The following is a 22,403-nucleotide window of genomic DNA, read 5'->3' on the forward strand; positions in this document are numbered from 1 at the left end:
GCAAGCCGCTCTTTGGACTTCAACAAGCCATCTCTTGGGGCACTGTGAGCCGTTGTTTTCGTGCTAGGGTATAAGGGAAAGAAGCTCATTGGACAAGATACTGCAGGTTCCGGCCCGGCCAGCTGCGAGGGTTGCTCTCTTAGCCAACAAAGCACGGCCAGCTGTCTGTACATGAATCCAATTCAGAACGGACCAGGCAAGCCTCGTAGTGCTTCAACACTTATCGAGACGTGGTGAACACCCTTCCAGGTCTGGTGATCGGGTCGGGTGATTACGAGTACGAGAAGCCCTATGGCGTCCGAATAGCCAACCATGGTCCAATCCACGGAGACTTGTATGCCCGATCCGCAAGTCCATCGCCAAGGAGCTTCCCAATGAGGCAACAGCGCTGACACCGGGTACTTGATATCGAGGTCGGCAATGATATATTTCCCTCCTCCACGTTTCCCTGTGCCTGTCTGCATGGCAAAGAGCATGTTCAAGGCAACAGAATCGGGTATGCAGTCTTGATCTAAGCCGGGAAGCTTTGTGCCCAGTTGAGAGAGCTCCCTGATTTTTGGCTCTCACAGCCACGCGGTCGTCTTTAGCCCTATGGAGGATGTCTGGAAAGTACTGCATATGTTCACTGCTTCCTCAGGCCGTTCTTGATCATAGACCTGGAAATGCTGTTAGCGATTATACTGTCACTCACTTCATGGCACAACCGTGAACGTTTCTTTGACAGTTTATACCTGATCGCTTCCCAGATCGTTGAACGAAAGCCTACATATGTTCTTCAAAACGGTTGTTTACCACTGTTGCTGTTCAGCTTGACTGCACAGTGAATTATAATGCTGTGGTCGTTTAGTAGGGTAAGGGCGTCAGCTGGTCACACTACCAAACGACGACATCATCACGACACACCCCACCGTCGCGACCTCACCGTTTGCGCGCTGTGGTTAAACCCTTCCTTCTCATCTACCTTTCACTTCCATCTTCAACCTCATCACACATCAAGTCTTCATCTAACTTCTACACACAACCTCTACCGCCTTGACTAGACATCGAAGGGCTTACTTGCAAATCAACATCTGAAGTCATGGACCAACCTGGAGGGCTTGCTTCCACTCAAGTTGAAGCGCAGAATGCAGCTGCTCTTCAACTGGCTATCAAGCAGTCTCTGAAACAGGCAGCTCTAGAGCGCGAGCTTGAGGCAATCAGCGAGCAATTCAGTCAGCCCTGCTACAATACCAAACTTCAAAAGACTGAACCGTATCACAATGCTTTCCTCAGAAACCTCTTTGGCATCAGGTACATTTCTGGAGAACGAGAGAAGTTTCAGTTCGAGTTAGATCGCAGCGTCATCAATATTCTCACCAAACTTCGTCAAAAGACCTTCATGTCAGCGGAATTTGCGGAGAAAACTCACATCGAATTAATCCTCCAACGCATTGGTCAAGACCGCTACTGTTTCTCTGCTGTTGCTAGAGGCATTGCTCAAGGTTTACACCACCGATTTGCCGGACAGAACTGGGGCAGAAACGCTGTACAGCCTGCTCAAGCTACTCCAGCTACTCCAGCTACTCCAGCCGCGTCAGATGAGGCAAAGAAGCCTAAACGCAAGCGTGATGCATCATCTCCATCCGCCAAATCTCAAAAAGAGCCAAAGCAGAAGAAGTCCGTCGACGAAATTCACATCACCAAACCTATCCCTGCAGACGACGACCCAATCTTTGGCCTAAACGGTCCTATGCGCGGTACACTCATCAAGTACAACACCGTCGACCCTCAAAACGTCGCCAAGTCCATCGTCCTGAATCCAAACATTACCCAAACCAGCTCGAAGGTGTTCGGACACAATGGCATCCGCATGGGGCAATTCTTCCCTCGCCAGATGGCTGCCCTGGCTCAAGGTGCTCATGGCTCTTCCCAGGCTGGGATCTCTGGTACCGCCGAAGATGGTGCCTACTCCGTCATCGTCACAGGCAAGTACAGCAGCCTTGAGAAGGACGGGCTCGACAAGTTCGAGTATTGTGCAACTGGCTCGATGGAAAACACGTTCAAGGACTCCTTGATCGAGAGTCAAGGCCTCAAGACCATGAGGAGGTCCCTGATGACAAAGAAGCCTGTTCGCGTCCTGCGTGGCGAGAACACTGAGTTCCGCTACGCACCAAAGGTCGGTCTCCGATACGACGGCCTCTACACCGTGGCGAAGGAGGAGCAGAGGGTGAATGGGAAGGGGGGGGTGTATGCGGTGTTCGTGTTGGAGCAGGTGGAGGGACAGGCGCCGGTCGACTTGAGTCGACCAAATGCGGGAGATATTGCGCTGTTCGGGGAGCTGAAGGAGAGACTTGCCTGATAGGGGGTGAGAGCTTGGCGTGAGCTGTTTCGGAGCTTCTTTTCTTTTCTTGCTGTAAATACATCACCGGCGCCCCCCGAGTGGGCAGACCTCGCTTGCTTTTTTCACGATTCGTGAAAAGTAGATAAAAAATGAAAATGAAATCAAAATTTCCATCTCACCCTTACCTCCTAAATTTCAGTTCCACGGTGCCCTTCTCGATAGATGAACTTGACAACTGTGGATTTTGGGGCCAATTCAGATCCCAGTATTACGGTGACCACCTGGTCATTCAATTCGAAGGATTTGACAAAAAAAATTATTTGAGGATTCAGTTTACCATAATCCTCCAGGGTCGCCCAGGTATTTCTTTGGATGGACTTCACCTACTTCTAGAATTCTACTTCTCTTTAGTCTCGTTTGTAAGACACGTTCCTTTGTTATCACGCTCAGGAGTTCGTCGGCTAGTTTTCCAAATTATTATTGTTGATTAAGTTTGGATCTTTTGATGGTTTCAAAATACATCAAAATTGGCTTAAAGAGATCGCTGATATGCTGTTTCGAAACTGTATTAAATATAGATGTGTGCTTCCTGCTGCACTTTTATAGATAAATTACTAACAAGATATCCCCTGACGTCCTCCTCATACACTAATGAACTTTAACAATCTAGATAAACAAAATCCACCATTCAAACCATCGCAAACCCTGAAGACCTCCCTTGTACAACGTCAAATCTATGGAAGAATGCTTCGTAACCCCGTAAAACTGAGTCCGGAGCCCGCCAAATGCATAGCCTTTTCCCCATATATACTTTTCGTTCCATGTAATTTTTCAATTCCTCCCTAACAACTTCCCAATACAGTTCCCCAACAAGATCGCTGCTTCCTGCGTCAACTCCCACCTTGTCGCCTTGAGACTATCACTCAACACCATCAGCAAGCCCAAACACTGATTTCTGCCCTGTACAAACTCTAGCTCTTCAGGCCCCCTGACCTGGCCAACCCGGTCGAGGAAGGCTTTCATATCCCTCTCCTTCTGCTCGGTGGTCACAAAAGCCGCTTCAGATGGCTGAGGCGACAGCGGTCCGTCGAGCGCGAAGCCATAAGACCATACCACTAGGGCCGAGAAATAGAGGACCCACGGTCGATTGAGCAAGAAGTCGTCACGGGCTTGGTAGTGATTGTGTTCGTCCAGAGCGTGGGGAAGAATGGTAACGCCACCTGCTTCTTCGTTCGGTGGGACGAGGACTTGGATAAGAAATTTGAGGGCGTGAAAGGCAGCCTCGCGTGCGCTGGCAGTTCGCGCCCAGCGGTTGATCATTTTCTCTCGGACGTGGCTATAGTCTTTTATGCCGATGGGTCTGCCGAGGAGCCGTCGGGTTCCAGCAAAGATTTGGCAGTCGCAGATGTCGACGAAGGATGCCATGTGGGCGAGGTGGTGGAGCACGGTTCGGGATTCAAAGAGGTTATCATCGTCGATGTGGCGGAGAGCGAAGGATCCGGACACGCCTGTGGCATGGTTGTTTAAAGGGTATGCTTCGGCTAAGGCGTCATCGAAGTCTTTCTTCCAGTTGTCGAAGGCGCGGAGAAGGATACGACGCCATTTACTGCTCGGTCCAGATGCCTGGGGGTTCTGCGCACTGAGGGCTGTGATCTGAAGGTCGAGCTGGTTGAGAAGGTAGTTGACGGAAAGAAGGCCAGACATGAGCACGGTCCGGCCGAACGAGTTGGTTCTCACCCGCTCGCCATTCAACGTTTTCTTCAACCCATCTAAAAACATGGTGGGCTTGATGCCGTTAGTTTGATGCGAGGACTGAACACGTGCGACTTCTGCTGCTGAGGTTGCAGACCACAGGGCCTCATCGCAGGGTAGGGGCAAACGGATCTCGTAGGCGACCATTTTGGCCGAGTGGCCAAACATTGTTGCGTGTATTGAGTCAATGACAAAAGCAGCAAAGGCAATACGACGAGTAGCCTCGTTACGGACCCAGTGCGACCATGATTCATCAGATGCAACACCATCTGACGCAGATACTGAACCTGATGACCTTGCTGTTCTGCCGTCACGCTGGCTGCCGGGGGACTCATTCGCACTTCTGCCAATGAATGATGTGCCTCGCCTCATAAGCGTCAAGGTAGTGTCATGATTGATATGCGCCCGCTCGTGTAAAGCACGCGTCGAGTACATTTTTTCGTAGATCTCGAGCAGGATAAGAGTCTGAAAGACCCAGAGCTTAGCAGGTGGACGGTATCCTTCATCGCGTACAATTTCCCACCGCACGTGCCAGGCTATGAAGTTGGCAAATTCTGCGGCATCGTCTGTCAATGTGTTTCCATACGCTTTATCAAGAGTGGCAGCTCCTATCGCTATCACAACCAGAAGTAAGAGGTTCGGAGTTTTATCAGCAGAGAATGTAGGCTTGTGGAGTATCGGTAACTGAGCATGCTGGTGGAAGAAATACGATCCAATGTACGAATGAAGCATCCGGAGACTGAGAATGTGGCCATGGGCATCGATGTCACCGTCAAAGACGACAGCTTTAGGTCTCTTCACAGCATCGTGTTCTTTTTCCTGGAATTGGTATCTTATCAACTCAAGAATCTCGTGCCGTTTCTCCTCAGACATGATTGAACGTGTAGGCGTCGTGGAGTCCAGAATGCTCATTACGCTCATTGGATCTTGTGGTTGAACGTTGGGAGGGTAATAGCTTCCAAAATGGTCGTCTGCACAGAAAGGGCCTTGAATTTGGGTCGTTGCTATATCGACGTAGCCAGGCATAATGCCCGAGGCCGGTGTCATGTCAGACATAGCTAGTGGGTTCTCGTTAAACAGCCATGGAAAAAATCCTGCTTCTCTTGCCACAGGTGATCGATTGTACTCATCTCCATTGAATATAGGGTACGTAAACCCTGCAGTGAGGTCCATGTTTGGATCATCTCCAGTGACTGCATATTGAGCCGCAGACATTGGATCAAGTGCGCTCAAGCCCCGGGCGACTGCATTAGCAATCGAGGTAGTTGAAGTTTGTGCAGTGTCGACCCCAGTAAAGCCTACTGGGGTAGAGAGGTGGGGATCGGGTTCTGTAATCAAAGTGTCCGTAGAGTGAACCGAATGACTCAGGGGCCTCATTGGTGGTCGAAATTGAGACGATACAGGGTGCACGGAGCCTGGACCATCTGCTGAATGGAACGGATTCTGCCGGTGCGCTGTAGGCGAGACGGGTGTTGTTCTGAAAGGCGGGTCATGAACATTGGAGAGGTTCGTTCGCGGGTCTACGGTGTAGCTCAGATCCAACGGTTGCTTTTGCTGCGGGCTAAGAAGGTAGCTTGTAGGGCTGCTGCTGTGTTTTGCGTAAAGTTCCGAACCTGGAATCGCCGTATGAGGCCTTGCTGGTGGATAGCGCGATTCCATCGACACGGACGATGTGGAAGTCATAGGAACTGATTTGCGACCATGTTCGAGAGATGTTGCAGTGAGCTCTCCCAGCACCGATGCAGGATCGTCCTTGCCCACAGTAGAGGAGGTAATCACAGATGGTATTGACACATCGGATGCCGTCCTTTGGTTATCAGAAGCCGAAGATGAGAGCTTTCTGTGAGCCCCAGCAGCATGGGCTTGTGCGGAGGCATCGCGCTTCTGCAATTGCGAGCCTTGACTGCTGTGCCGTTCCTGATGACGAACACGAAGATCCTGCCGAACAAATTTTCGAGTGCAGCCTGGATACTGACATTCATAGATCGTCTGTCTTTCATCTAAATAGAATGTTAGGATCTTCACTTGAGTATCAGGGAACTTTCTTTCCTACGGTTAAGCTGGTGGCGATACAAATGCTCTGCTCTCGAATACGTCCTTCCACATTCTTTACAATCATATTTTTTTTCCGCATTCGCCTTCGCTTTTCTCCTTCGTTTCGATGGTCCAAGCGGCTGCTCCCTAAGATCATCCATCGCTGTCTGCATTCATTATCTTATCTGTAGGGGCAGCCTTGTTTGGTCTGTCACTGTGGGGGCGGACCTCTAGTGTGCTCGATTAGCTTACTTGAACTGTCCCGGTCACATGAAGAATGGAAGGGTGAGCCAATTCAGCCAATACCACGAAGAGAGTCGAAGAAGACGTTCACGAAGCTGTCGAGGGACATCTGATCGCATTGGCAAGGAAGTCTGTCCGAGTATCTCGTCTCCCGACCCCGAGCATCTAGCTGGTAGTGATACTCCTGTGAGCTAGGTGCCCTAAGACAAAAGATGTGACAGAAGACTGTTTATCGCAGTTGAACAAGTGCGGCATATGCAGAAATTCGATGCATGAGATGCTGGCTACCTTTTAGAACGCAGGAACCGAAGAAGCAGGCAGGACACCTGTTCGACTTGAGGGTGTTCCCCAAAAAAATTCCGAGCTTTTTCCCAGTATTTGATGGCCTTTGCCGGATTCACACGACTTGACGGGTTCAGAGCACTCTTTTGTTGTCACAGCGGTGGCAATGCGGCAACGTTGGAGAAACATTCGAGACTGTGCAGCCGGTATACCTGTTTCGAACTTCAATCGCTCGACATGCAATCAACAAACTGTACGAAGGGCATACATGTGGAGACACCTGATTCGATGCGGGTGGAGACTCGATCGAATCCTCGGAACCGGGAGAGAGCAGGTAGGGAGTTGCACAGGTAAGATGTGTGGAGAGAAGGAACAGGTGGGGATAGCCGCATGAACAACTTGGGCTAAGGTACGGTGGTCTCCATTGTTCTAGTCAGGCCACTCGGCGGCTTGCTGCTAACTTAAGTTTAACTATCTGCTCGAGCGAGTGAGGTTTTCCGGTTTAACTACCCGAAAGGGTAGAGCTCTCAGGCTCGCCCGAGCTTAGTCGGTGGGAGCAAAACTGTAATTGCGCATAAGATTCAATGTCTAGTGCGTTGAAGCAGACCTGTGGAATATAAGAGGCATGCCACACTGCTCAACATTTGCAGTGTTTGAATGTATCAGAGAGCGCGTCCATCGTCCTACATGAGTAGGCGACAGATGACGACCAGAAGCATTACCCTTTGGTTTCACTGTTCTACGTCGATTGATCTATGGTATACCATCGATGTTGTCAAAGACCTCCAACCTTCTCCCAAAGACGCCATGATGGCAGTAAGGTCCTGCAAAGCCCGGCAGATTGTGCGTTGTAGCAAGACCTCATCCCGGCCGAAAGTAGCTATACCTGGAACATATTGTGTTCATGAACCTCTACTCTGATAGCAGTGCGGGCGGTTGTGTCTTCGCTACCTACGATAGTAGACGATTCGACATTCAGATTCAGGATTTCCTGGACTGCTTTGAAAGCCTTATTTGGATATGGCAATCACACCTGGTAGATTTGTGGTTTGAAAATTGGCAGATTCCTTGTGACCTACCTTGGATGAAAGTTGATGCCGGCTGATTGCAGTAATCGTCATTTCAACGTAGTATTGAGGACCTAATACTATGACTGTATGCTTGATGCTCTTAATGATCGTGAATGCTGCGCCTTCAGCTAACAGGTAAAGTCGTGTCGGAGCGTTGCCGGAATGCACTAGCACCGCTAAGTTTCGAGGACTTTTGACGTGCCAATTTGGCACGCATAATGGTACGCTCGAACTTCGACCATGATTGCAAGTCTCGCTACCTTCCTCTCTCGAAATTTTACCCGGAAAAGCGAAATCTCATTGCCTCGAGTCGTCCGAGACCTTCCCTAGGAGCAACATTCCTTCTTCGATAGGCGTTAGTGAAATCTTGCAATAGTACACGAACCTTTCGCATTTCGCCCTTCTGGATCTTCTCGGAAATTCCCTTCATAAGCCTGTTGCTTTCTCCTGCTTTCAGGCTGCCAGTTGGGAGCAGCTGCAAGGTCGATTGCACCCATTCCGCAGACTGCTGCGGCATGAGGCCAAACGAGGCAAGCAGTATGGCGGAAGCATCGGGGAAACACTCCTCAGGAAAGCTGAACATCATACCGGTAAGGATTCTCTGCACCAATAGCGGACCAAGAGACACCAAGAGCTGTTTGACCGCGGTCTGTACCTCTGGCGGATTGCTGAGCGGCTTCCCGTCTGATCCGTTGAATTCCGAAATAGGTGGCTTCTCCCCAGCAAAGCTCAAAATATCACGAATAAAATGCAACGCCGCTATCAGGGGGTCTATCTGTTGCAATGACAATGCAGATATTGCGGCTTCGAACGTAGGTGTGGCTAACGACGAACAGATGGTTTTAGTCGGGTAGAATCGGACCGCATCTGTTGCTAATCGGAAAAAGTCCTCGATGACATCAGGCAACTCATCCGGTGACAGCTCGTTAAGAATTCTGAGGAACACAACCACTTGCTGCTCGTAGAATTGATATACAGCCTCGCTGGTGTTGTGATCGACGTACTCAGCCCCTTCAGAGAACTCTCGAATGATGGCATCCGTAGCCCACAGAAAGCAGCCTTGCCGTGATGCTTGGAATCCGTGGGCAAGATTTTGTGCTAGAGTTGGTAAGAGCGGTGCCATGGCGATTCGGTAAGAGATAACCATATAGCGCCAGCTACGGCACACTCGTTCCAGGATAGGGGATGATTTAGGGAAGTTGGTCGCAATCATGGCCAGCGGCGGCAGTATCTCCTGGCAGTATTTCACAGCAGGATTTGGCTCAGATGGCGCGACGTACGGTGAGACCAACTGGACAAAGATGGTGATAAGCTGAAGATAATCTGCAACGGCTTTCTGTCTCACATCGTCCATAGCATTCTGTGCTAGAGACATGATGCGTCTCATGACAGGATCACAGAACATCTTCAACGATTCATATATCTTTTCCATTGGCTGAACAGCGACAATGGCCGCCACGCCTTCCGTGACTTCTTCCTGGCTGGTCGGTTTCAGTTTGTCTAGGACTCCTTCGTAAAATTGGTGTAGCTGGACGATATGGCCGCCTAAAAGTCTGTGGCAGTCGGTACCAAGGAATTTGAAGGCCAGTGCAGCAGCTTGCACAACTTCCTGTGATTTATGGTTGAAGCCAGATATGACATAGTTCAATTGCGCCTCTAGGGTCTCTGGGTGCTGACTCGTCCATTCAGTATATCGGCCCAAAGCCATTATTGCCTGAAACTTGAGCTTCTCATGTTCAGGGATTGTGACGATCAGCGGCACGACTCGAGGCAAGACAGTACTTTCCTCTGGGTCGACCATACGCCCCATTGCCCGTAAGCTGAACAATGGCGCCTCCAACTGCTGCCAGTGAGGTACCTTCTCATCCGTCGCTTGCGATGCGTATCTTTGGGCCCAGCCTTGAATGAGGTTATAAGCCTTACTCAGACACTCTGTTATGCCAATGACTTCACAGCAGTCCTTTAGGACATCACCCATGGCATGTCTGAATTCACGGAACTTCTCCTCCTGTTCACGATCACCATCAAATAGATCGGCATTGTCACCGTTGTCTGGGGTAGGAAATTCGAGATGCTTGATCATGATATCAACAAGCTGCGAAAAAAGGTCTGCAAGCGAGGTTCGCGCATCTGCGTATTTGTCAAGGGTCAGGTACTGTTTCAATTCGTACCAAAAGATGAAGGTGAGCGAAATAGCGTCTCGGTCATTGTCTCGCATGCAGCATTCCAGCACAGCTTCGACAAGGCTTCTGAAGTTGCCCGGAAGTCGCGCGATCAGCACAACCCATGCTTCACCGGCTTCGGCGAAAAGCCTCGTCACACCTTTCATTAGATCGGTATCTTCAGTCTCAGCTGCCTCGAGTATCTTAGGTCTTAAGGCAATTATTTTTGGGTATAGCGTTTGAATGACGCCCATGGTCTCGTCAACATCCCGCGTGTCTCGATAGATATTGCACATGCAGTCGACAGCCATCTCAAAAGATGTGTCGTTACCAAGTGCCGCAATCATGGTGTCTAGAAGAGGCGAGTTTACAACGTCTGCTGCGGGGATCTCCCTCAGCCATGAGCTGATGCAGTCGAAGAGCCGAGGATTGACAGCAGCATCAGCTTTAAATGACATCAGCTTTTGCACTAGCAGATTAGGGGAACATACTTACATGAAGATTGAGCGTACGATATCAAGAGGTTCAGCACTTGTGTTGAGTTCTGCTCCAGTAGTTCCTGAGACCTGTTGGACAACTCCTCTTCCTATATCACCAGGGTGCATTAGAATCTGATATGGTGCCATTCGATCGCGGGAAAGTAGCCGTAACCGGAACATCAATAAGCCGGACATACTGTCATGTTGATCTTTCGTCCCTCAGTAACCTCTTCTGGAAGAATGCGAAGAAATTCGAGCAAGGCGTCTCCACCACCTTTGCTGCCTTGCACGGCATTGCCAATCATTGGCAAGACATCTTTCCAAGAAGTGTATTGGATGGCTAGGCTTGCTAGACAGACGCAGATTTGGGTTCGGATGGGTCGCGGCCCGTCACTGTAGAGCTGGAGAAGTGAAATAAGAGAATCTCGAAGGGGTGCGAGAGCTTCGTTAGGAAGCTGGTCTAAGTCGTAAATTATCTGGCCCATAAAGGTGAGTAATGACGCGAAGCACATGGCACTGACAGTAGCACTACGTACTTTCCCTTTCAAAGTTGTCGCTGCAAACAACTTCGCCTCAACAGTAGCACCCGTAGATTGTAATATCTTGTGGGTAACGTTCCATGCGTCCGACTATCTTATGCTTCAGTCTCTGCCAAATGAAAGGTTGATGATGTCGCATACCGATTTCTGGAATTTTTCCAGGTACTCGTGGGCCTGAACTTTCTGCGGGCGAGAAGAATTGCTTTGCATAGTGCTGAGTGCTGAGAGCACAGGCGCAAAAGCTTCCGAGGCCTGTTGACTTGAAGCCATGGTGAAGTGCGTAGGACGAGTGATTGTAGTGGGAATGGCAGAAGAAACGTCTTCCAGATTCAGAAGACGTCTGGCTCAAGACCATATAAGCTACGCTGATGGTAAGGTTAAAACACTTCAAGAAAGCGAAGTCAGACGAAACTGAAGAACGTGGGGTAGGCGTGTATGCTAGGGTGAAGTTCTTAGGGAAATGTGTAATGGTGCTTGACGCTCTTTGGGTAACTTCAAATGCAACCAGCTGCCAAGCTCCGGAGCGCAATACATGCGGTTTTGCGCACCAAACTTACATTACATACAGACTGCTCGCCAACGTTGGTGGCATTTATTACTGGTGCCGTTCTACAGCTGGAAGTCATCCGAAGACATCGACCCTACATTCACCCAGCTAATTGTATTTGAAAAAGAGACAAGCACTGCTCCCCCCCCAAGGAGTACTTCCTATTCTTGGTGCCAGGCTCGAACTTTACAACACAAAACGCGACAGAACAAAGGCTCATCAATATCGCGCACAAGTTATATACTTTAGAGCATTATGAATCGCGGCAGCGGGGGTGGCGGACGCAAGACTTTATTGGCACCAATCCACTTCATCTTCAAGCTCCTGCAGCAGAGGTCGACAGTCTCTATCTGGCTTTATGAGCAGTTAGCCGTGCGGATAGAGGGCAAAATCCGGGTAAGCATGCGAGTAGAGCCCTGGATATAAATAGATTGCTGATGAACTATAGGGGTTTGACGAATTTATGAATCTTGTCATCGACGATGCCGTGGAGGTTCAACAGGCGACCAAAAACCAGCAAGAACGGAGGCGACAGCTGGGTTTGTTTTCTATGCTACAAAAGTCGGGCAACGCTGATCACTTCTAGGGCAAATACTGCTTAAGGGCGACAACGTGTCCCTTATACAGGCTGTACAATGAAGCTACGCCCAGCATTAAGGTCCGCATGATGCTGTGATGGGGCACTTATTCAGGACTGCGATGGTCACAAATATCAAGACATGCACGAACCCCCAGCACGATAATTCGCGTTGCAAAATGCCCTAGGAGCCGGTAATGATCTGATCTACTCTCCAATCATCCGTGCTCGTGGGAACAGTGGTATCTGGCGGCAAGAGCTGCTGCTTCAGAGCAAGACCAACTGCAGCGAGCAAATCAGCAAATTGCAAAACTTATCGAATAGATACCATACTGAGACGTGGCATTTTTGCATTGATGTTATTTCGAGAAGCCGCTTCCCAATAACTTTGCAAAAACTGGTCATAGAAGCCTTTTCCATGACCCAGCCTTCCTCCGGAGTGGTCAAACGCCACTCCTGGAAGCAGGACCATATCTAGACCTTCGAATATATCTTTGTTCTCCCCATCATTTCCTTCTATAGGTCCCAACCCTCCTAATGCATTTTCTCGGCGCTGGAGAGAGGCTCTACCGAGCGTTGGAATACCCCAAGCGTCAGGTTGCAGGCTGTCAAGATCTTCTTGTGAGTGCAATGCGAACATTTCCATGTAACTACGTGACTTGGTGGATTCGGAAAGCTTCTGGATGTAAGGAACAAACACTCGCTTGCCCTGACTAAGTGCTTCCCTGACAATGTTGGCAGTACAGAGCTCTGCCTTGGGCATTGACAGATACACGCTAATCCTTGTTGCGTGTCCAAACTCTGGTAACTTGAGCACCTGATCTGTTACCTCCTTCGCTTCACGCACATGTCAGATCAAGCAACTGCTAATTGTCGAGTCAGAGCATACATTGACGTCCGATCTCTGTGGGTGAGATTCCTGAAATTTGGTCCTTGATATGTTTACGTAGTGCCTTCTTTGCCTGGAACGTAGGAGATGCCGATGCCATCCTTCGATCTTGTATGGGAACACGTCCAATCAAGGAGAGCAATCTCATAACTCAACGTGACACTGGGAGTTCATGAGCTATTTGCGTCACTGTGGTCCATTCTACTCTGTCCTGGCAACAAAATACGAGTCGGTCAGTGACAAACTTGGAGTACTAGGGTTTGCTCAGAGTCACCACTGTCAAGTTGATGTTGCCCAGGGATCTTCCTTGGCAACGTCGAGGGTCAATTTATGCGCCACAGTAGTGATTCCATGCGCTACTAGTGGGTGACCTTTATTCTCTCCTTTTGCAAATCCGCCGCGCAGTCCGAACACAATCCACGTCTTCCGTTTAGTACATACTCCAAGCATGAGCCCTGGCATACCTACAATCGCTCTTTTGGGCTTGACTGTGATCAACTCGTGTACCGCCCAACTGATCGACCCAAACCTTGTAGGAACGTGGACCACCAAAAGCAAGGCAGTCTTCACTGGCCCAGGATTTTACAATCCAGTGACGGACAAGCTGACCGAGCCAAATCATCCTGGAATTTCTTATTCTTTCACTGAGGACGGCCACTATGAAGAAGCCTACTACAGGGCCATTTCGAATCGTTAGTTGTTCACCAAGCCTAGGAGCGAACAACAAAACTGATGGTAATACAGCTACGCAACCTGCCTGCCCGTCTGCAATTCTCCAATGGCAACACGGGACCTATACCCTCGAAGCTAACGGCTCGCTTCTTCTAAAGCCCTTCGAAGTCGACGGGCGGCAAGTAATGTCGAGTCCTTGTTCCTACGATGAATCTATTTATACGCGGTACAAGAATCCAGAAATGATAAAGGTATGGGACACAAACCATCTATACCAGATAGTGATGCTGAATCCTATTGTCAGAGGTACCAAGTCGGCCCCGATCCATTCCACAATGTCCAACGACTTGATCTGTTTCGATTTGACGGCTCTCCTATGCATCCAATGTTTCTAGCCTACAACCCACCTCAAATGCTACCAACCTCGACGCTAAATCCTACGGCCACTTCAACCGCGCCAGCTAGAAACCCCACCAGCAAGAGCCGCGTTAAGCGTACAATTGATGATGAAACTGGCGAGACAATTGAGCCTCTCAACAAAAAGGCGATTTTGACACCAACTGAACCGTTTAGCGCTGACAGATGGTGGTGGGTGGGCGTTGGTCTGACAGCAGTTGGCACTATACTTTACATGTATCCGTCTTCATAATCTGTACAAAAGAATCAAATCAAGACGTACTGGCGGCATTGGCAGGCGTACGGGCTTTTTTTAAAGGCTTCTGGTTACTCGGGATGGTGACCGTCGGACGAACTTGTGGAATTGATTATCATGATTCATCGTTCAGGCCCTTCTGGCCCAATGCTAAGTTCCATGAAGTGGACATGGATATGCTAGCTGGCCGATTCGTTACCATATTTGCAAGAGATTTGAACTCTTTCCTTAAATGCTAGAAAATTGCTTCATATCGGACTCTCTTGCAGGATCATTTACAAGGTGGAACACACTTTCAGCTGACACCTTGTCACCCTAGCCTACATACTTAATTCCTTTCCATTCACCTGCTTTAGTTTCAATTTCTCGATTTCTATACCTTCAAGCGTCCGGACCTAGTTCCATACAGAGAAGTGTATTAGTCTTTCAGTCCATAACGTGCAGGCTGCTGGAGGTAGTTTCCAGGGCCCGCATCCAAACCTCCACCAATGCACCCGCAAATTCCAAGGACGCAAACATTGGCAACTTACGTTGAGTGCCGCCACATCCTCGAAAAACCCGGGCGTGTCGCTTATGCCGCAGATGCTGGTACCACACTCCGGGCAGAAGCGGTGTCCGATCCTCTTGGAGCCGAAGTAATACTTTTTCAGGCTATCTTTACCGGATTGCCAGGTTATGTCACTCGATTTTGGGTAGATCATGAGGTAGCCGTTGCGTTGGCAGATGGAACCTGTATTTGAAAAGGGAATTCAGTGTGAGCTAGTTAGGGTGGTTGAAGTTGTGAAATGGAGGGGGATGGTCATGTTCTTCGATAAAGGAAAAAGGAAGCCCAAGATATCTGTGTCTAGACACATATCTGGCAGTATTTGGCCGGAAAGTGGTAGGTGCTAAGTGCTTGATGGTAGCAGAGAGTTGGGGTTGGCACATACAATTACAGGACGTGATATCTTGCTCGTAAAGGGAAGTGCGTATATTCAACGTAAATTTTATGTCACCGCAATGGCACGATCCATTCCACGTCTCTACAGGCACCTTGGAGTCTGGTTCAGAGCTCATGACAGGCATTTGAGAAGATAAAGGGAAACGAGAGTGTGAACTGCATACAGGAAATATTTAAATAGCTATGAGATCTGAGATGAAGGAATTGCTTAATTAGTCATCATTGCTCCGATATTTCCTTGTTCATAATACTACTCGAGTAACTGTCAAACTCTAAACATTCTTCGTAGTGTTGACTGTTTAGGCAAGTGGTCCCACTCGATTGGACAATATCATCGTTTCTCCTCAAGGCTGAAATAGGTCAATGTGCACCAATCTATAAACTTTAGCGGCCTCCCTTCCTTCTGCGTATCCGGTACCCGTATTGTGAACCTCTTGCGAGCTTTGGATAACACCCATACGCGGTGCGGTACGGCATTCACGTGGTGAGCCATGGAATGTTGCGGTGGCTCGTCTGCTCACCTGCTCACCTGACATGCCACTGGCTGCCTTGTCGCGGCGTTTTCTCGTATGTCGTAAAGGCGGATGTCAATCGCCAAGGTTGAATTGCCGAGCTTCGCGAAAGTCTTTCCCTGTCTCACGTCTTGGATTGAAGGATCTCCTGTACCATCTTGGCTACTCGTGACCCATCCACTGCTTTCCCGTTGAGCAGGCCCCCAGGACGTAGGAGTTCTTTTAGCATCATTCCGGCGTTCAATTTCGCCGTATCCTTGAGAGCTTGGTACGCTTGCTCAACTGCCGTCGCAATATCTTCCTCTGCGACTGTCTCAACTTGACCAGCGTACTCGTCCATGACAGCAATCTCCTCATCTTGCTTTGCTTTCAGATCGTCCCGTTTGGCTTGCGCAAATTCCTCAGATGCTGCCTTCGATCCGGCTAACCTTTTCCTGAGCAAAGCAAGCACTTGTACGTCTGTCTTTACTGGAGAAGGCCCCTTCGAGGCATTGGTCGCGTCTGACAGGATGGCTCGAAGAACATTCAACCTAACATGGTCTGTAAGCCCTGATATGTTCCCGAGGGTATGGGATTGACCTTGACTTGTCCTTCGCTCTCATAGCACTTTTTAAGTCGTTTCTGATTTTGGCGAGCAATGGAGGAGTTGGTTCGGAGGTGGAAGAAGTATGCCGTATAACGCGCAAAGCAAGGCATTTTGGCTGCCTTATGCAGCGAAGCATAGCTGCTGCTAGGAACACTCTGATTATTGGACACTTCTGTTCGCTCAATCAATCACTATATAAGCAGGTAGAACCAAAACCAAATCAGTAATGATGGGATTGATAAAATTTTGGAGCATTGGAAAGCTTCTCCAAATCTGTCTGGAAGTGGTCTGTGCGCGTCGCGTCCAGGCGCATCAAGGAAATATCGTTGCTGGTCAATAACAGCACAATAATCGCATGGGAGTGATTCCACAACCAAAGCAGTATTGCCCGCGATCGCTTCTGCAACTCCCCATCCCAGCCAGTATGACGAATAAGCTCTAATAAAAGTTGGGGGTACATACTCGAAGTTTCGTGGTTGGTGTTGAAGGGAGAGGACCTGGCATCATGGAGACACCCTCAAGACCAAGTCTTCCGGGGACTTGGTTGCAGACTCCAGCCATTAAGCCTCCTGCAGCGGCACCATCCTTTTCTACCTCGATCACCCATGACGGTGGCCTAGCTTATTCCCAAAGCCCTTCGCAGCCAACGAACATGGGCCTCATGCAAGCCGACCAGAATTCTGCAATACAGCAACAGTCCGCTACCGATTCAAGCCGATCTTCAAAGAACATAAACCTGGATGAGCGTGCTGCGCGTGCTGTTAATGAAGCTTTGGAGAGCGAGTCTAGATTTCCAGATTTAGACGGCTATCTTTCTCGTATGTGAAATACTGTTCTCGCGTTGCCTTCGAATAACTGATGCTGAATATAGATGGCTACTCTTATGAGTATGACTTACAATCCTCTGCACCCTGGGCGCCGTTCCAGAAAGTCCGGGTACACAATATTCCTGACCAGATATTTGAGCAGTATAACAAAGCGACAGCATCAACGAGCATGGGACTATTTGCACAAATAAACCACGCCTGGGTCACGATTGACAATGCTCTTTATATGTGGGATTTCACAGTGCCAAACCCACAATTGTTAGGCTATGAAGGGCAGTCCAGTCTCATCACAGCCGTCAAGCTAGCAAGACCTCGTGCAGGTGTCTTTCTTCCTTCTATCACCCATGTCGTGGTGCTGGCCACAATCTCTGAAGTCATGCTCCTGGGTTTAGGTTCGGAGGACGGCTCAGAAAGACCTGGCGCACTTTCTCTTTTTCAGACTGGAATATCAGTTTCCGTCAAAGGTAAAGATATCAATGCTATTGCCTCATCGGCAAAAAATGGCAGATTGTTCTTTGCAGGTCGCACCGAAAATGAACTTTACGAGCTCAAATACTATCGAGATGAGAGGTGGTTTTCCCGTCGCGTCGCGAGAATATGTCAGTCGTCCAGTTATCTGTCATATTTCGTTCCTCCAATTAGCTTGGGAACAAAGACCGTCGTCTTTGTGGAGCAGATCGTCGTAGACGATACCAGAGACTTAGTGTATACTCTGTCCTCTGATTCTTCAATAAGGGTATTTTATATGGCAACTGGAGGAGGACTTACCCTTGCTCTTACCCGCTCTGCTGCAGAGATCTACTCAAGTGTTGCTCACATCATTACACCCAATGGGACTTTACACGCGAGAGTGAAAATCGTTTCCATTTCTGCAATATCAGCACAAGAAGCTGCAAAGTTCCATTTGGTTGCCACTACATCCACTGGGTATCGTATCTATCTCAGTGCCACTAGCGAACCAACATGGGGCTCTTCAACCAGTCGTGCACCGATGAATATGCAAGCGCAGCACGTAAAGGTGCCGCCTGTGCAGTCTTCACCGGAGATCAGCGAGCAAAACTTCAGTGTGAATGCACCAATCCGTTCATTGATAACAACAAGGCAAGCGGCAAGATATGCTCCAGGATATTTCTTTTGCTTCTACTCCAGCAACCCCAACCAAACCACCGATGCCCTCTTTATCTCATCTCCTGATCCAGCTCGCCTAGCTAGACCTCCTGAGGTTGGTCAGCCCAGCCGTTCGGCCGAATCAGCAGTCTGGGTGCGCTTAGGGAGCCGTGCAGAGGACATTGGTGAATGTACGCCATATCATCCTCCTAAGGAAACCCCAATTGGTTTTGGAAACGAGCTTGCTGTTCAATTTGACGCGCCTGCTCCAGAAGTGGCTATTTTGACCAACACTGGAATACACATATTGCGACGTCGACGGTTGGTGGATGGCTTTGTGGCGCTTGTACAGCAAGGTGGAGGGCGGGACGGTCTAGAAGGCGACATCAAATACTTTATCAGGCTCTATGGAAGGACGGAGACTTTGGCTACAGCACTAGCAGTGGCCTGTGGGCAAGGTGTTGAGGTCTCCCCGGACTCGCGAATAGCACGGGTCAATGATCCAGAAGTTCTGGAGTTTGCCCGGAAAGTGTTCATTGAATATGGTGGGAAGCCGACCATCAACCAGAACGCGATTGCCGATCAGACCGTGTCACCCATTGATACCGTGCGTCCTTCACCACGGCACGCTGGCGTAGCTCTGTACTTGTCTCGGCTCTTACGTTCAACTTGGAAGACTGTCATTGCGAAAGAATCAAGAACACCTGCTGGCGGCTATTCCGTGCTGCCTGGTGTACCCTTGAACAAGATCAAAAGTGTGCAGGAAGATCTGTCTGCTTTACAACATTTCTTTCAAACTAACAGAAGCTTTATCAAAGGGCTGAGTGGACCAGATTCGATGTCCAGGTCATACAGTAAGCAAGATGAGTTAGCCTTGCAGGGCGAGCATCGTGCCCTGCATTCACTGGTCAAATTTGTCTCGGACATCATCGAAGGGCTGTCATTTATAATGGTGCTCTTTGATGAACGGGTAGAAGAAATCATTCCATTACTAGCCGAGGAATCAAGTCCACTCTTCTTACGGCTTACTTTTGAGAACCTTTTTACCACAAGTAGGGGCTTTGAGCTAGCGAAAGAACTTGTCAAGGCTATTGTTAATCGCAACATAGCCAAAGGTTCAAATGTCGAAACTGTCGCCGAGGCATTGAGGAGAAGATGTGGCAGCTTCTGTAGCGCTGAAGATGTAGTCATTTTCAAAGCACAGGAGCTCCTTAAGCGGGCATCGGAAGCCGGCAGTACTACTGAATATGGGCGAAATCTACTCAACGAAAGTCTTGCCTTATTTCAGCAAGTGGCTGACAGCCTCCCAATGGATTACCTTGATTCTGCCGTCAAGCAGTTCACTTCTTTACAATTCTTCGCCGGCGCAATACAGCTTGCTCTCAAGGTGGCCCATGAATCCGACAAAGGCAACGAAGCCCTTTCATGGGTGGCCGACGGCAGACCGGAGACGGATCCGCGGAAGTCGAAATATGAATTTAGAAGGCGATGTTATAATCTCATTCACGAGGTGATTCTGGCAGTAGACAAGAGCACGGAGCAGGAACCCGTTTTCGCGGACGGACGGCCATCAATAACTGCTACGCGACGAAATGAGACATACGACGTAATCAGCCGCTCTGCTGATGAGTTATTCCTGACCAACTTGTATGACTGGTACCTATCCCAGGGCTGGACCGATCGCCTGCTGGCCACAGACTCACATTTCATTGTGACTTACCTAACGCGAAAATCAGCAGAAGACATTGCACATGCCGACTTGCTCTGGAAATACCACGGTCAATCGGGCCAGTTCTATGAGGCGGCATGCGTTCAATTGCAGCTGGCCAAAAGTGGCTTTGACCTGACCTTGGATCGCCGAATAGAATACCTTAGCCGAGCTCGCGCAAATGCTTCCACGTACACACAAGGCAGTAATCGAAAATCCAAGCAGAAGCTGCTGCAGGAAATATCAGAGTTTCTTGAGGTTGCTAATTTGCAAGATGAGGTTCTCCAGCGTTTGAAGGAGGATCCTCGTTTGTCAGGAGAGCGGAAGAACGAGGTCCTTGCTGGAGTAGATGGGCCAGTTCTTAGCATCACCGAGGTGTGTTTTTACGATGCAATCACTGATCTCATGTGCTGATAGTCTCCAGCTTTTCAACAAATTCGCCGACAATGCAGGCTACTACGATATCTGCCTCCTAATCTATGCTGTAGCAGATCATCGTGACATGTCGCAGATCAAATCAACCTGGCAACAACTTCTCCAATCTGTGCACGACGAAGCGGTATCCCGGGATTCTGCTCAACCTTATGAAGTCGTTGCCGAGAAGGTACGAAGTTTGGGTAGTAGGCTGCGACTATCCGAGAGCATCTTTCCAACCCCACTCTTGCTCTCGATGCTTGAGAAGTACGCTTTTGAGTATCAGAGAGGGGTCACCTCCACCACTTGGGTTGTTGATCTCTTCCTTGAGCTTCAAGTGGGGTGTGAAAAGCTATTCGATGTTCTTGAGTCTATGTGGTATGCGAATGAAGCTCCTTTCTACGGCAAAAACAGAGGCGTCCTGGCAAATGATCTCATCTATGTGATAGAGCAATGGCTCCATGAAACAATCAAAGGTGGCGGCGTGGTGTTTGACAGCGAAATCGGCGCGGTTCGAGTAGATCAGATGCTACAGGCCTTGCTGCAGACGGGTACCCAAGGAGGATTGGATGAGGCAAGGATGCAAAAGTGTCGACTTCTTCGCGAAAGTATTGCACAGGTTCTGCATTGACATGGTGGCATGGGTTCTGGGTTGGATAGGCAAAATACAAAGATTGGTCTTCTTCTTTCATAGCGAGGCGTCGACAGGAGTACGGGCACTCCAACGAGTAGTCATCAAAGAGGCTCGCGATTGTTGCGCCGCAGTGCCTTGCTCTTCTGCGAGAGGCTTGGAAGATCTTGAACAGCCACGGCGTTCACCATTGTATCACAGCCTATGATTTGCATCGTGACAGTTGCATAGTTTGGCGTGTACATATGTTGGCAGAATGTGGTCTAGTGTACAATATCGTAGAAAATAAAACGAGAATAGTATTTGCGTGGCCTGCCTTCCCGTAATCAGGTGTGACTAAAAAGTAGGGGTATTTATCCGCTGATCATCCTTCCATCGATGTTCAAGAGCAACGATCAGCTGGTGACCCCATCAGTTCTTCCCTCGATGCTTATTACACCGTTTTATATTGGAACTCCGCGATGAAGAAAGACGTCTGCCCAATATGGGCTCGCAAGCGCGATCTACTTTATCTCTCCTTCTTCCTTGTTCACATACCCATCATGCTTGGTATCCAGCTTCCTCTCCTGTTTTCTCTCGCCACCAAATCCTTTCCCTTCTTGCGCAGTCATTGCTCATTAGGTTCTAGCAGAGCAGTGTCGAGTAGCTGACACTCTACACTTGAATATACAGTCGTTGACCTGACGCCCTTTTACCCGACCTCGGTCAAGCCGCAACTACTTGTGGATCTTAGGGATTGGTACATCACGACTTACAAAGATCGGTTTTTTCTTGACCCGCCAGCATTTTTTACGACATTTGGCATCCTCGAGGCCGTGTATCATCTTCCGCTGAGTTTCTGGGCAGTTGGCGCTATTTTACGGGGCAAGTGATTTCCAACCACTGATTTCATTCACACATACTACTCTACTGCGCTCGGGGAACGAGTAGAGCAATGTGGCCGATGACAGTTATATATGCGCACATGGTTCTGACCAGCTACTCAGATGATCCACTGGTACCGCTACATCTCCTGGTGTGGTCTGTCGAGACGGCTATGAGTACCTTGACTTGCACGGTCGAGGCGATGTGCTGGGAGGGCTTCAGAAAGGAGGAAAGGATTGCGCTGGCACAGCTCTACGTGCCGTATCTGGTGCTAGGTAGGTGGTCTTTCCGCCTAGGGAAGACAAGCATGATGTCAACAGATCTCTTGCAACAGCTGTAGGAATGGGCCTGGACATGTTTCTTCGACTGAGGACGAGGCTTCGAGAGCATAGTAAGGTGAAGACTGGCTGAAGATGACTTTTTAGAGCCTAGGTCATCATCGTTTCAAACTTAAGCAAGAGGAATTGTGAGTGCAGTAAGGGTAAGTATCATGCATATTTCGTCACAAAGGATAGAATAGATGCAAGCATGGAATTTCTGCATAACAGTTTTGTCGCTCTGGACTTCGAAAGCCACCTCTTAATCGAAAGAATCGC

General features: G+C 49.1%; 8 protein-coding genes across 8 annotated transcripts; 4 read left to right on the forward strand and 4 right to left on the reverse strand.

The window, feature by feature from the left end:
* Positions 1 to 1,078: 1,078 nt before the first annotated feature.
* EPUS_02223 (uncharacterized protein) lies at positions 1,079 to 2,338 on the forward strand (the record flags this gene model as incomplete). Its single annotated transcript, XM_007787706.1, has 1 exon — positions 1,079 to 2,338. One exon carries the CDS (start codon positions 1,079 to 1,081, stop codon positions 2,336 to 2,338), a length of 1,260 nt encoding a protein of 419 aa, XP_007785896.1.
* An 813-nt stretch (positions 2,339 to 3,151) lies between these two features.
* On the reverse strand, positions 3,152 to 6,267 carry EPUS_02224 (uncharacterized protein; the record flags this gene model as incomplete). The annotated part of the gene is made up of 2 exons (XM_007787707.1): positions 3,152 to 6,072; positions 6,126 to 6,267. The coding sequence occupies 2 exons, from the start codon at positions 6,265 to 6,267 to the stop codon at positions 3,152 to 3,154; spliced, it is 3,063 nt and encodes a 1,020-aa protein (XP_007785897.1).
* Positions 6,268 to 7,978: 1,711 nt separating this feature from the next.
* Positions 7,979 to 11,151, reverse strand: EPUS_02225 (uncharacterized protein; the record flags this gene model as incomplete). The annotated part of the gene is made up of 4 exons (XM_007787708.1): positions 7,979 to 10,308; positions 10,359 to 10,449; positions 10,540 to 10,971; positions 11,023 to 11,151. 4 exons carry the CDS (start codon positions 11,149 to 11,151, stop codon positions 7,979 to 7,981), a joined length of 2,982 nt encoding a protein of 993 aa, XP_007785898.1.
* Positions 11,152 to 11,683: 532 nt separating this feature from the next.
* EPUS_02226 (Small nuclear ribonucleoprotein E) lies at positions 11,684 to 12,014 on the forward strand (the record flags this gene model as incomplete). The annotated part of the gene is made up of 2 exons (XM_007787709.1): positions 11,684 to 11,824; positions 11,877 to 12,014. The coding sequence occupies 2 exons, from the start codon at positions 11,684 to 11,686 to the stop codon at positions 12,012 to 12,014; spliced, it is 279 nt and encodes a 92-aa protein (XP_007785899.1).
* A 175-nt stretch (positions 12,015 to 12,189) lies between these two features.
* On the reverse strand, positions 12,190 to 12,994 carry EPUS_02227 (uncharacterized protein; the record flags this gene model as incomplete). The annotated part of the gene is made up of 3 exons (XM_007787710.1): positions 12,190 to 12,287; positions 12,339 to 12,842; positions 12,895 to 12,994. 3 exons carry the CDS (start codon positions 12,992 to 12,994, stop codon positions 12,190 to 12,192), a joined length of 702 nt encoding a protein of 233 aa, XP_007785900.1.
* Positions 12,995 to 13,342: 348 nt separating this feature from the next.
* On the forward strand, positions 13,343 to 14,215 carry EPUS_02228 (uncharacterized protein; the record flags this gene model as incomplete). The annotated part of the gene is made up of 3 exons (XM_007787711.1): positions 13,343 to 13,586; positions 13,639 to 13,817; positions 13,871 to 14,215. The coding sequence occupies 3 exons, from the start codon at positions 13,343 to 13,345 to the stop codon at positions 14,213 to 14,215; spliced, it is 768 nt and encodes a 255-aa protein (XP_007785901.1).
* Positions 14,216 to 15,794: 1,579 nt separating this feature from the next.
* EPUS_02229 (uncharacterized protein) lies at positions 15,795 to 16,392 on the reverse strand (the record flags this gene model as incomplete). Its single annotated transcript, XM_007787712.1, has 2 exons — positions 15,795 to 16,200; positions 16,250 to 16,392. The coding sequence occupies 2 exons, from the start codon at positions 16,390 to 16,392 to the stop codon at positions 15,795 to 15,797; spliced, it is 549 nt and encodes a 182-aa protein (XP_007785902.1).
* Positions 16,393 to 16,761: 369 nt separating this feature from the next.
* On the forward strand, positions 16,762 to 20,943 carry EPUS_02230 (uncharacterized protein; the record flags this gene model as incomplete). Its single annotated transcript, XM_007787713.1, has 3 exons — positions 16,762 to 17,074; positions 17,128 to 20,273; positions 20,323 to 20,943. 3 exons carry the CDS (start codon positions 16,762 to 16,764, stop codon positions 20,941 to 20,943), a joined length of 4,080 nt encoding a protein of 1,359 aa, XP_007785903.1.
* Between the last annotated feature and the right edge of the window lie 1,460 nt (positions 20,944 to 22,403).

The sequence above is a fragment of the Endocarpon pusillum genome (genome assembly GCF_000464535.1).
Source record: "Endocarpon pusillum Z07020 unplaced genomic scaffold C698727, whole genome shotgun sequence".
Taxonomy (NCBI): Eukaryota; Fungi; Ascomycota; class Eurotiomycetes; order Verrucariales; family Verrucariaceae; genus Endocarpon; species Endocarpon pusillum.